The 13,263-nt window shown below is 36.7% G+C and overlaps 2 protein-coding genes across 2 annotated transcripts in view; one reads left to right on the plus strand and one right to left on the minus strand.

Annotated features, from left to right (window-relative positions):
* The window catches only part of LOC126418993 (cell division control protein 45 homolog), a 143,832-nt gene extending 132,825 nt beyond the window's left edge, over positions 1-11,007 (minus strand). Inside the window, exons 1-2 of the mRNA XM_050086039.1 lie at positions 10,711-11,007; positions 10,430-10,582 (exon numbers count right to left, since the gene is read on the minus strand). Of these exons, the coding sequence (XP_049941996.1) occupies positions 10,430-10,582; positions 10,711-10,761 (204 nt within the window). The 5' untranslated portion in view covers positions 10,762-11,007. The remainder of the gene's footprint in view (positions 1-10,429; positions 10,583-10,710) is intronic.
* Positions 11,008-11,230: 223 nt separating this feature from the next.
* Positions 11,231-12,544, plus strand: LOC126418875 (mitochondrial fission process protein 1). Its single transcript, XM_050085875.1, has 3 exons — positions 11,231-11,432; positions 11,512-11,639; positions 11,742-12,544. The coding sequence occupies exons 1-3, from the start codon at positions 11,381-11,383 to the stop codon at positions 12,033-12,035; spliced, it is 474 nt and encodes a 157-aa protein (XP_049941832.1). The 5' UTR covers positions 11,231-11,380; the 3' UTR covers positions 12,036-12,544.
* Positions 12,545-13,263: the final 719 nt, after the last annotated feature.

Genomic DNA, 13,263 nt, shown 5'->3' on the forward strand with positions numbered 1-13,263 from the left:
TACAAGAAAGGTTGCAGACATATCTTACTGACATCCACCATTGCAGAAATATGGGACATATTTTATGCTACCATATGATGGCTATTCAAGGCCACACAATCTTACACTAGGAAACAAGATGGTTTCTGAAAGAAGAGTCTGTGTGAATGCCAACCTTCTTTGTTTACTCCTGACATCTGAAGGGATGCCATAATGGAGCTCAGACTGATGCCATGTTTTATGAATTCCAGAAAACTTTTGATTACAATTCTGTACTGTTGCTCACAAAATATGGTAAAACTTCAGAATATGCCTGGAGAAAATTAGAAGAGACTGGTATATATTAGAGTTACATGTAGGGTACTGTAACACAAATAGGAAATACATCTACTAATACAAATCATAAGATTTTAATGGAGTGACTCACTGCAGCTACCAGAAATTTGAAGAACTGCATATTTGGCATCAACTGTACAAATTCATTCTTTATCTTCAACCAGTTTAAGTAACTGATAGCAGAATTCTGCCTTATTCAAGACACCTTTGGAGTTTTGATTTACCCAGAGAGGTTTCAGCACTTTTTGTGCTATCTTTACTGGGTTATTTTACTTCTTTCTGTAAAATTGTTATTACATATTAACATTTAGAGAAAACATTTAGTACAAAATATTTACATTTGTGGATGTAGTGAGTATTGTCAAATATTGTTTACAGTTCACAGTTGAGATGTGTGTTACTGGGGTGATGCACTGTATGTTGTTTATTGCAATATGTCTAATGTTCTGGTTTTATGGCTTATTAGGAAGAAGGGGTGGATGTATGCATTAATTTTCATACCTTACATGACGCTATTGAATGTTTAAGTTGGCAGCTGTACATCTGCTACACAATCTACAACTTGTCATCTGGAAACAGCAAAACATAATTTTTTTGTTTATTATGCACTTTTGAATGAAAAAGAGTATGTTTTGCGTTATTTTGCATGTTACTTATGGCTTTGATGTTATGGTGATTGTATCCTTCATCTGTGGTGTGGTAAGATGCTGATTTCTACCATTTTGTTGTTTCACAAGCAGAAAACTGTCACAGCCAAAAATCAATAGCCCAAAGAAAGAAAGTACTAAATGAGTACACATCACTGTGCAATGAAACCTTCTTTGCACAATTGAAGAACGTTCTATATGTTTAACACTCATACCAAAACTTCACATGATCAGCCCCCAGAAGTGAATTTCCCTCTACCCCATACTGCACAACATTCACTTTGGAAGCCATTCAACAACCCCCTCCTCCAATCTCCCCCCCCCCCCCCCCACTTCCAACCCTGAAAACACACACACACACACAAACAAAAAAAGAAACCAAACGCCAATAACACTTCAAGTCTGTGCATCTCACCCTGACAAACATGCCATGAAACAATAAATGCTACACGACCACAACAACACATAATGGTGGCAAAAACACTGTGCAAATTCAAAAAAATTGCAGAAAATGCCTATGTAACAACAAAAGTGGTAGAAATCAGCATGTTACCACACCAAAAAGAAAGGATACAGACACCACAACATCAAAGCCATAAGTAACACACAAAATAACGCGATATATATTCATTTTTGTTCAGAAATGCATAATAAACAAAAATTAAAAATTACTTTTTGCTGTTTCCAGATGACAAGTTGTAGATTGCATAGCAGACTCACAGCTACCAACATAAACATTCAACAGTGTCATGTGAACTAATGCATGCATTCACCCAAATAAGCAATAAAACCAAAACATTAGACATACTGTAACAAACAACATACAACACATCAGCCCAGTATACATATCTCAGCTGTGAACAGTAAACAAACTATATATAATATTTGACAACAATCACTTTATTCACAAAAGTAACTATCTTGTATCAAATGTTTTCTCTAAACGTTAATATATCATACCAATTTTACAGAAAAGAAGTAAAGTAACCCACTGAAGATAGCACAAAAGGTGCTGAGACACATCTGGGTAAAACAAAACTCCAAAGGTGCCTTACATACGGCAAAATTTTTCAACCAGTTTTCTTAGTAAGCGTGGAAATAATAAGAACTGCAACACCTCAAGATGATTATTTTGGTAGTAGTAACCATCTTCACAGGAAGAAGAAAGACTTTACGTTAGCATGTGCACTTAACGTACAGCCTTTTTCTTGCTGTGAAGATGGTCCCACAACCAAAAGAAAATAAAAAATAAATTTGTACAGCTGATGCCAAGCACACATTTACTCTACATCATAAGAATCCCCATACAGTGTGCTCAAAATTACGCAAAAAAAGAACCATGGGAGAGCAGTTGCCAATGGGTAGTAATGACTAACTAGATAAGATTGTAACATTTTTGTTAGATAATGGTTATGTAAGATGCCATGAGATTGTGCAATACCACATAAAGCCTACTGCTTGTATGGTGGGACAATATGGCATCAGAATGATATGGAGGTTCCAGTGTGACACCTGGGTGACATGGCCTGGTATCACAGTGTCACTTAAACCAGAAGGCTGCAATTGGCTGAGCATGGCCCCAATATCATCATCATCATCATCATCATCATCAGCTATCTGCTATATTAGCAGGTCCTTTGCCTCTCCATTTTCAGTGAACCATTGCTTCCTTCTTAAGGCTGCTGTATGTTGTAAAGTCCATCATGTCATCCAGTATCTGGAATCTCTTCCTTCCTCGCTTCCTTTTCCCTTCTACATAACCTTCTAAAACTGTTTTTATCAGTCCATCATTCTTTCTTAATATATGCCCAATCCAATTTCTTTTTCTTCTCTTTATTACATCTAGTAACTGTCATTTCTCTCCCACTCTTCTCAGTACCTTTTCATTTTTTACTCTGTCCATCCAACTTATTCTTTCCATCTTCCGCCACGCCATGTCCAGATCTCAAAAGCCTCCAGCCTTTCTCTGTCTTTTTTCCTCATAGTCCACGTTTCACCGCCATATAGAAGAACACTCCATACAAGACATTTTATGAGTCTCTTTCGGAGTTCTCTGTCCAGACCGCTGCAGAAGATTCTCCTTTTCTTATAAAACGCCTCTTTTGCCATTGCTATCCTTGTTTTAATTTTTGTGGTGCATTTCCAGTCGGTGTCTATCCTGCTTCCAAAATACTTAAAATTTTGCACCTGTTCTAGTATTTTTCCATTCAGCATAATTTTTATTTCCTTATTTCCTCCTAGTGCCAATACTTTTGTTTTATTTGTGTTAATTTTCATTCCATATTTTTTCCATTAGTTGCAATGGTGTCCAGCAAATCCTGTAATTCTTTTCCCCCTGTGGCTAGAAGGACCATGTCATCAGCAAATCTCAAACACCCTACTCCTTTGTCATCTAATGAGCATTGGTTAATCATATTTTCCAAGTAGAGGTTGAAAAGAGTTGGTGATAAACAGCATCCTTGTCTTACTCCTTTTCCTAGTCTGATCCAGTCTGTACTTTCTCCTCTCACTTTAACTGAAACTTTTTGATTAAGATATAATGAGTTTTCCAGTCCACTCTCTTTTCCCATTAACATCACTTTGGCTGCATGTGAAATGAGACTGATTGTCCTGTGCTCGCTGCATTTCTTGGTTCCTTGTTTTTTCGGTAATGGAATCATTACTGTTGTCAGAAAGTCCTCAGGCCATTCACCACTGTCATATATTTTATTACATAACCTCAATATTTCTCTTATTCCATGGTGGTTCAAGCATTTTAGTATTTCTCCCGGTATTGTATCTGTACCTAGCGCTTTGCCATTTTTCATTGCAGCGATGGCACACTTTACTTCTTCCATTATGATGGTCGGTCCTTTCTCGTCATCACTTACACTGTTGTGTGATTCAAGTTCGAGAGTTTCTGGTTTGCTATTTGTGTCATATAGGTCTTTCATATATTCTTCCCATTTCTGGAGGACATCGTCATGATCTTTGTACACTACCTCTTCATCTTTACTCAAAATTTCCATAGTAGCACTTCCTGCTCTGTTTTGTTCCCATGTCACAGTCTTTACGCTTTTGTATATCGTATCTTCCCTTCCTGTCCAGTTCTTCAATTTCATCACATTCCTCTTTTAGCCATTTTTTCCTAGCCTGCTCTGTTTCTCTTCGCAGTTCATTATTTAACCTTCGGTATATCTTTCTTGCATCTTCAGTGTTCTTGTTTTTCAATTTTCTTCTCTCCTCCATCTTGGAAATCATTTCTTGTGTGACCCATGGTTTTTTTGACCTTTTCCCCTTTTACATATCCTATATTTTGCTGTCCTGCTTTAATGATTCCTTCTTTCTGCATATTCCAGTACTCGTTGGCATTATCAGGTGCTTCTTCGTCTTGTAATGTGTTTACAAACTCCCGAGACAGCATTTCTGTAATTTGTTCTTTGTTGGATCTTATCTTCTCTAAATCCCACTTTTTCACCATGGTCGTCTTCTTCAGTTTTTTCATTCTTATTTCTATTTCTGCCATAAGTAAGTTGTGGTCACAATTAATATCTGCACCTGGTAATGTGTGCACCTTCTTGATTCCATTCCTGTATCTTTCTTCTACCAGTATAAAATCGATTTGGTTTCTGTATTTATCCACTGGTGATTTCCAAGTGTAGAGCCTCCTCTTGTGGTTCTTGAACCATGTGTTTGCCGCTATCAGCTGCCTTTCCCTGCAGAAGTCAATTAACCATTCACCTCTGTCATTTCCCTTTCCAAGACCATGACTGCCTACTATGTTTCCCTCTTTCCCTTCTCCCACAATGGCGTTCCAGTCTCCCATTACTATTTTGCAACATTTTTTATTTTCGTCCATTATTCTCTCTATTACATCGTACGTTTCCTCTACAATTTGGTCATCATGTTCTGAAGTTGGCATATACACCTGGACAATCAGTAAATCTTTTTGTGCTCCTTTCAGCCTTACACCAATAACCCGGTCATTTGCATAGTCTACATATTCCACACATTTAGCCAATTCCTTTGTCACAATCATTCCTACTCCATTAATTCCTTTTACTTCTCCTCCTGAGTAGTAGAATACATATTCATCTGACAGCAACTCTCCATGTCCATTCCATCTTACCTCAGCAACTCCTACGAGGTCCATATGATTCTTTTCCATTTTTCTTTTATTTTCTAGTTTTCCTGATTGTAGCAGAGTTCTGACATTCCAGGTACCAATTCTCATTTTGATTTTCTGCCTCCTTTCAAGTTCCTCCCCCCCCCCCCCCCCCCCCCCCCGAGATACGACACTGATTTAACATGAGAGGAAGCCATTTTTTGCGCATAAAATGGAGACTGCATTATGCAGGGAAGATAATCTGCGGTGGTATGCTGTTGCCTTCCGCAGTTCTGGAGGCTGCCCCTAACATGGGATACAGACACCTTTTGCAGCCGCCCGTTCTGGGTCAGACACTGCATGAGAAGTATAGGTTGGAAAATGAAAGACCCCTAGCCCTCGAAACCTAATAGCATCAGGGTCGGAAAAGAACAAGAGCTGGCCGAGGGTGGCCAGATAGCAAAGATAAAAGTGAGGAGCCTGGCATAAGTAAGTGGAAGCAATGCCACGACTCAGCTCGGGGCCCCGTGGTCGCCAGCCACGTATCACTAGGTGTGATTCCCTGAGGGAGGCCCCAATATAGTACATAATAAAACAAAATTTCTGTGGCTGGGTTGGCTGAAAGGCATCTGTTTGATAGCAGGGGGTCACAGTAGAGGGGCAGTTTGGTGGTGGTTCTCATCAACTGTTGGAAAATAAAAGTAAGAATAGTATTTGACAGTCTGGTAGTGGGGCACAATGAAAAGTCATGTCAGTCGTGGGTCTGGTCTATTGTCAAGAAACGTCATTACAAACATTGTTTATGATTGTGTAGTCACAGGCCAGTCTCTTGCTCAGTTGCATATGTGCACTGGAAGTAATTAAAACATCATCTGCCCACAACTGCAGAATGGTATTCGTAATTAATATTGTGCAACATATTAAAGTGTACAGTGAACCGTGATGTGAAAAACCACAAGAATAAACAAATGGCACCCCTTAAAAGTACCAAACTGTGTGCCCTTTACTGCAATTCCAGTAGTTAAGGATTTCCTCCAAGTAAAGATGGCAGAACGAATGAGAAAATAGCATTCGATAAATACCACCATGACAATGAGTGTACGAAAATACGTGGAAGCATAATGAAATATGGCAGAATGCTGCTACACAAAACAGAATATTTGGAAAAATCTAAGCAGTTCAATCAACACCTCTGAAATTGGAACATTCCGTAAATACCACACAATTTTTTTTGAAATGGTCATTTTAAATGTGACTATTGTAAATAAACAGTCACATTCCAATCAAACCTATACTCAGGCCACACTACACATCGTCTGTCATCACAATCAGCATTTTTTTCCATTTCCTTTGGACTACTCTACATATCAATCTGTCACCGCACCCACCTTTCTTCCACTCACAGTAAGACAAAGAAACATCATAAATATATCAATTGTGCTAGTTTGCACATTTCCTGTCAGAGACACTACTACCGCAAATTTGTGACAGTAATCTGTACACAATCTACAACACGTGCTACTACAGCCACCAATTAGCTTAATTTTCCTTAAGTTTAGCCAAAATATCATACAAGACTTTCAGTTTGATTCAGGAGGTCCAAGCAAACTATTCCTGATTCTTAATGGGAAGGCATCATCAGAAGTAAAAAACCTTGGAAACTATCCCCACATGGTGGGAACATTGGCAGCAGAGCCTAAACAGAAATATATTTAATTTAACACACTTACACAGTAATATCTTGCAATATTTGACTACACAATTGGTTTGATCAGTTACTGGAATCGGCCACAACTATCAAGTCCCTACGAATGTATGTCTGGGGTGGTTTAAGGTGGAATGACTAAAAATCTAGCTACAGAGCAGGCAGATGCCACACTCAGATATATAAGAACAGTTCCATAGAAACTCATGAATTAAAGGAGTCACCTGCAGAGCTATCATTAGACAGATTCATGAGTACTGTTTGATGGTGAGAGTCGGATTAAAGGAAGAGACACAGGAGTTTCAAACATCTGTGCAACTTATCACAGGTAGTCTGTGTGAGAGCATCAAATAAATGCTTGTAAAGAAAGGTGTTTGCCAGATAGAACCATGAACAAGTACAAAGAAAACTCATATGAATGTCACTAAATCTTCACCATATTAATGTGGACTATCTCTCTCAATGAGCAAAGCAATGAGCAACTAACTCAACAAGGCTAAGAATAAGTCGACTACAGCAACAGTAAATGGGAAAGTTAGCATACAACAACGGTTCTTGTCTCAATACACGTCTGTCTGGATTTATTTTTTTATTGTTTTCAAATTTTTCAATCAACATACTTTTTGAGCATACCAGCATTCCCGATAGCATTACACATTTGGTATTGATATGTGACAGACATGGAAAATCACAAGAAGCCCATTACGTAGTATAAAATACAATGCAATAGAAGCTTTAATGGGCAATCCATGCACACTTTATTCTATCAAATTCTGTATTGCTACCTGTATGACAGTACATGTTGTCAGTAATTCAAAAAATTGTTTAGTTCTCGATATGTAGTACTTCGCCTTTAGGTGCCCCTTAAGTCAAGACTGCCAAAATTTTGTAACCAGAATGCAGAAGTTTTCATCAATTTGGAGTGATGTCTTTCAATGAATAGTTACATTACACTACTTCAATAGCCTGGATGATGTAAGATACACATTGTGTACTTTGTTTCCGCCTAGTACTGACACAGATGGAGAGTCTTCTGCCAACACGCAGGAAAAAAATGACATGCTGCAGACACTTTCACAGCTCTGTACCTGGAGCCAATTCATTTCACCTCAGTTCATGCAGCTAAACCATTCCAAGAGGTGCTAACATATATTGTGTTATGGTACAGAACACAGTTCTGACTTAGCAGTCACTATATACGGAGCACTAGGACAGTTAAACAAATGTCTGCATAATTACTTTCTGTTATACTGACAATATCATAGATTGCCAAGAGATAACAAAGTTATTTAGATTTCACTATATTAGATATGGAACATCAAATTGTTACCAAAAGCAAAGTAATGTTTCTGTCATAACTTTGACTAACTGTTATTGGTTATTTTTTAATGTGTTGCCACATTTCTGCCAAAACAAGTACTGGATTTAACTAGTAATACTTTAGCATACAAAGTGCCATCGATTTTAATGAACTATAATAGAAAAGTTTTCTGCTACTTAGAATGTTTGGGCAGAATTAATAATAACACTCAGTTAGATCAGCTAAAAAGTAGCCATTAAGTGACACTTTCTAAACAGTGAAGGATTATGTCTACTAAAAAAAAAAAAAAAAAGAGTAGGGATTAGGTAAAAAATGAAACAAGTAAATAATAATGGAAATAACAATGGAAGATTTACATTTCAAATAAAACTTTCATACACTTTTTTCTTCTTCAAAAAATATTACTACAGAAGTATGTAAAGCGAAAAACAAACACCTTATCCACTTAGGGCCTACTTTTTTATTTTTGACACAATCAGTTTTCTATGGTACAAGCATAACCTGTTTCAATCTTCCGAGGCTATGGGTGACAGTTCATGACTAACTTTTCCTACCTTGTCAGTGTCACCCCTAGCATCTGAAGATGGTCTTTGAAGGCCAAACCTAGTTCTGATTGTATCATAAAAAAGTATGTCAAGAATAAAAACTAATACCTTACAATAAGTCAATCACCATCCCCACAAATGGAATATTACTTTTTTCCCCAAAACCTTATCATATTTTTTTTTTTTTTTTTTAAATTCAGAACTTAACTCATTACATATGCATGTTCACTAGATCTTTTTCAAGATATCAAATGAGAAGTTGCGGTACACAAAATGGGAACCAAACACCATCCCTTTGTGACCAGCTGATAAGTGTGTGTAGTGTGTACAGTGACTGTGAGTAAGAAATGAATGAATAGTGTAGCACTAGCCTTTTGCATTATTAAATAACATGTTTGCAAAACTGTAATGGGCATTGGGGATAAACTGAATCAGATAGCTTGGTTTTAAACAGACTGGCCTTATATTTGCGAGGATGTAGCTTCCAATCTTCAGCCAGTCATCCTGATCTAAGTTTTCCATGGTTAACTTAAACTACTGTAGGCAAGTGCTGGGATGTTTTCTACTACAAAGCCATGGCCAACAACCTGTCTCATCATTGTCAAACTGGTGCCTGAAGTTCATTATATGCCTGTATATATGAATTATGTCTTTAACTCCAAGCTATATCTAATATCCTTGTAAAAGTGATCTATGGTGTAAGAAAAGTACTAAAGCTGCGCATATGAATATAATCTGAAGTGGTGAGGTGGGGCACGATTTCTAAAATTGGACTACTAATGTAAAGAGTAGCAATAACCTAATGCCCACAGATTAGGAACATGCTGAATTTCTGCAGATAAAGAGGAATATTCAATACTAGGATTCAGCTTTGCCCAGTGACACAGGAAACATGTAACAAATGCCATAAAAAACACAGTGAACCTGTAAACAACATGGCGACTATAACATTATGTCAATGGTGATTTCAGGGAAAATGAGGACAGAATTGTCAAGAATCATGTTTGGGTAATGACAAACACATAATTGTGTTCTGGCTACATGGTGGACCATGTTTATCATGTGTCAGGGAAGTTCTCTATTAAAATACTTGCGTAAAACTCTATTAAATGGCACTTTCAGTAGTTTAAATAACACTGAATTCATATGTATAGTCTTTGAAATTGTAATGTACGCTAATCATACTACAGAATTTCATCACTGGCTATGGGTAAGATAGAGAGAACTACAAGTGCTCTAACCACCATTTGTGATTGCAGCTAAGTCAGTACCTCCAGTTTCAATTGTAAACAAATATTGGATAGCACTGTGTAATACCACATGCCGCTGTAATATAAATTTAAACTGTGATAACACTTAACAGTTTTAGTATTTTCATTAACATCTTACGAAATTATTTTGTTCTGGAATACTAACACATTACAGACACTCAAAATTGACAGTTCTCATAAGGCGATAGAAATAATGTGTTTCCATACTCATTCATTTCACTCCACAGAACAGCTTGGAAACAAAACTAAACATAATGCAATTATCTAGGTCTTCACTGACTGATCTGTGTAATTTAAAAATAATAGGAAAACAGTGTGTGTACCTCACATTAGTTGTGCCTTGATGTCTTTCACAGGCAGTACATCGGGCAAGTACTAGTAAGCAAGGTTTTCAAAACTATGAATTATTTATTATGTGGTTAACCCAAGAATGATCTTACTGTAAGCTGCAAGTGTCAAAGTACTGTAATGAACTCCCACAATTAAAAAGGGGAAAGATGTGTACTTAACTTTCATGGATACTTAAATAGTCGAGTTTTACCTGATCAGAATTTTCTTTGTAGGCCGTTTCCAAATCTTTTATTCCTTCAATTGGGACAAGTGTATAAACAACACTGTCGGCCCTTAACAAGCAATGCAAAATCCTACATGCACATATGGCATCCACGTCATGGTTGACGAGCAACAAAATTCTCTGCAAGACGAAACAAGTTCATCTTATGAAAATACATGAAAATTTTGCATGCAAGAAGTTTAACATTTCTGAATTAAACTACTTTGATTAATGATGAATCTGTTTACATCACACTCTGATAATATTACCTTTCCAATTAATTCACCGTAAAAGTCCTTTTTTATATCACTCACAAACATTATTTCAACTCAACGGCACTCCGACATTGGCAGTCATACCGCAGAAGCTGGCGACACGAGATTATTTGCCAGATTCCAGAAACAAACGACTGGTTCAGTAGTATTGCACTTAGTGTTATGCAGGATTAAGCTTTCATGTTAAAATTTACTTATCACGATTACAACTTTCACTCCAAAACAAATACACACAGTTATCGGCCCAGCTGATTCGAATATGTTCACAATAGTGGCGCTAATTCAAATAACTTTAGTAGAGAAGATATATCTAATGCCCAAATAATTTCTGCATAATAAAATTCATTCGTGCACCAAATTATACCATTTGTTAGGTGCTGCAGCACATTTGCTTCCTATGAGAGACATCTTCCCTTTTTAGTTTCAACTTTCAAGTTTCTTTTCCATAAACCTTACTTACTATTTTATTGTAAGTCAGAATATAGACATTTAAAAAGGTGGCTCCCCTGCCAATTGCAGACGAAGCGGTATTTCTGGTTGGGGGCCAACAATTTGTGAATTGATTTGCTTAATATTTTTATGTTGTGATAATGGCAGTGTATTAGACCCGTTCCTGGATAGAAAAGAAAGAAATAAGAATTAAATTAATAAGAATTGCAAAAAAATGTCAGACATAGAAAGAGACATATTTAGAGATAGCCCATTTAGGCTCTTAGGTAACGCTGAATTACACATTCCGAAATGATTTTAAAGTTGTTTACGTTTCGTAATATTGAAATTCATGTTTTTATTTAGGGTACGCGAATGAAGTTGGTGAATCCTTTCGACCACTAATCCATGTAAAATGGGTATATCTAAGCTATGGGATAGCTAGTGCGTACGTTGTTGCTGATACTATAGATAAAACCTATAAAGTTTTTAAGGTGAATGAATAATAACTCTTATTCACGTAGACAGCATGAAAGTATATTAGTGCGTATGTTTTCCACTGTTTCTGTGTCGTCAAAAAGTTATGAATATTTCAGATTCCATGCGACAACGTGCAGCAAAGACGGAGAAATGTGATGTTAGCGGCGGTTGATACTCTTCTTTGGCAAAGTTTTGCTTCCGTTATAATTCCTGGATTTACAATAAACCGTATTTGCGCAGCGTCTTTACTGATTCTTAGTAAGACAACTAAACTTCCAAAATCCACTAGGAAGTGGATAACAACAGCAGTAGGCCTCTCGTGCATTCCTTTCATCGTGAAGCCAATAGATTATTTTGTAGACATTGCAATGGATCGTACTTTGAGAGTATGGACATCAAAAAAAGGTTAACTGACGTTATTTCTTGTGTTGTCATACATTTAGATGCAATAGCAAATTAGTACTGTTGTTAGCGCAGAGAAGAAGAAATAACTAGTTGACAGCTGAGTAATGGCTGTTATGGATCACAAACAGATACACGAGGGCGTTAGTACTATATAGAACTATATATTAATAGATTAACGAAATGGTAGTGCCTTCAAGATAAAAGGAATTCTGTTCGCCCGAGGAATATGCACTGTTAAATAAAATTGTGGAATAACGATGAGTGAATCTAATAAAAGTATTATAATGGCCTGCCTTCGTCCTTCAAGATTAATAAAAAGCAAAGTTGGAAGCAATATAGCTGCATTCGCAGTTGAAAGAGTGTGTTCATTGCTGTAAGCTTTCAACAATTTAGTTATCAAATTTCAAGCTCAGGAAGTCACTTGTTGCCTTCTTCTCTATCTTGATTATATAATGACCAAATGGTATTTTCATATGTATGTGTGGCACAATATAATTGGCATATACTTTATAGTTTGATACAAATAAACGCTACCTTTTGCAACTAAATTTTCTCGTTAAACTGAATGCAGTATTTTCATTGTTGTTGTATAAATGAATTTTATATTCCAGCAATAAAAGACAGATTTAATAAGACTGGATAGAATTGTTTTGTAAATAAACTTTTGCCAGAAGCTATATGCTTGTTAATGTCGTATTTCATAAACATACTTTGTAATGCATGGACATCAGCCACAGCTGAATCGATAAAGATCAGCAGTCATGGATGTTTTCTTGGATAGGTGGTTCTCATGGATAATTTAGTGCTATTTTATGTCCGAGTGCACACATTATAAAATACAGAAGACTACACAAATAAAATAAATCTTGTCTCAAACACTGGTCATTGAATGTTTCCCTACAAATGAGCAACAGAGTTTATTTTTTCAGTGGCTTGAATGAAGTGTAGATTGAATAGAACATAGGGGATACTGGCCCACAAATGAAGTAATTTGTAATTCATCAAAGTGATCGGATTTGTCTTCCACGTAACCTCAATCTACATGTCATTCAATAGCTTTTATATTATCTATTCCAGATGCTGATGTCTATATCTGCATCTGTACTCTGCAAACAACAGTGAGGTGCATGGCAGAGGGTACATTTCATTGTACCATTATTAGGATTTGTTTCTGTTCAATTCATGTATGGAGTGTGGGAAGTATGATTGTTAATACTGAGTAAGTGTTTAAGG

The sequence above is a fragment of the Schistocerca serialis genome, chromosome 9 (genome assembly GCF_023864345.2).
Source record: "Schistocerca serialis cubense isolate TAMUIC-IGC-003099 chromosome 9, iqSchSeri2.2, whole genome shotgun sequence".
NCBI classification, from domain to species: domain Eukaryota; kingdom Metazoa; phylum Arthropoda; class Insecta; order Orthoptera; family Acrididae; genus Schistocerca; species Schistocerca serialis.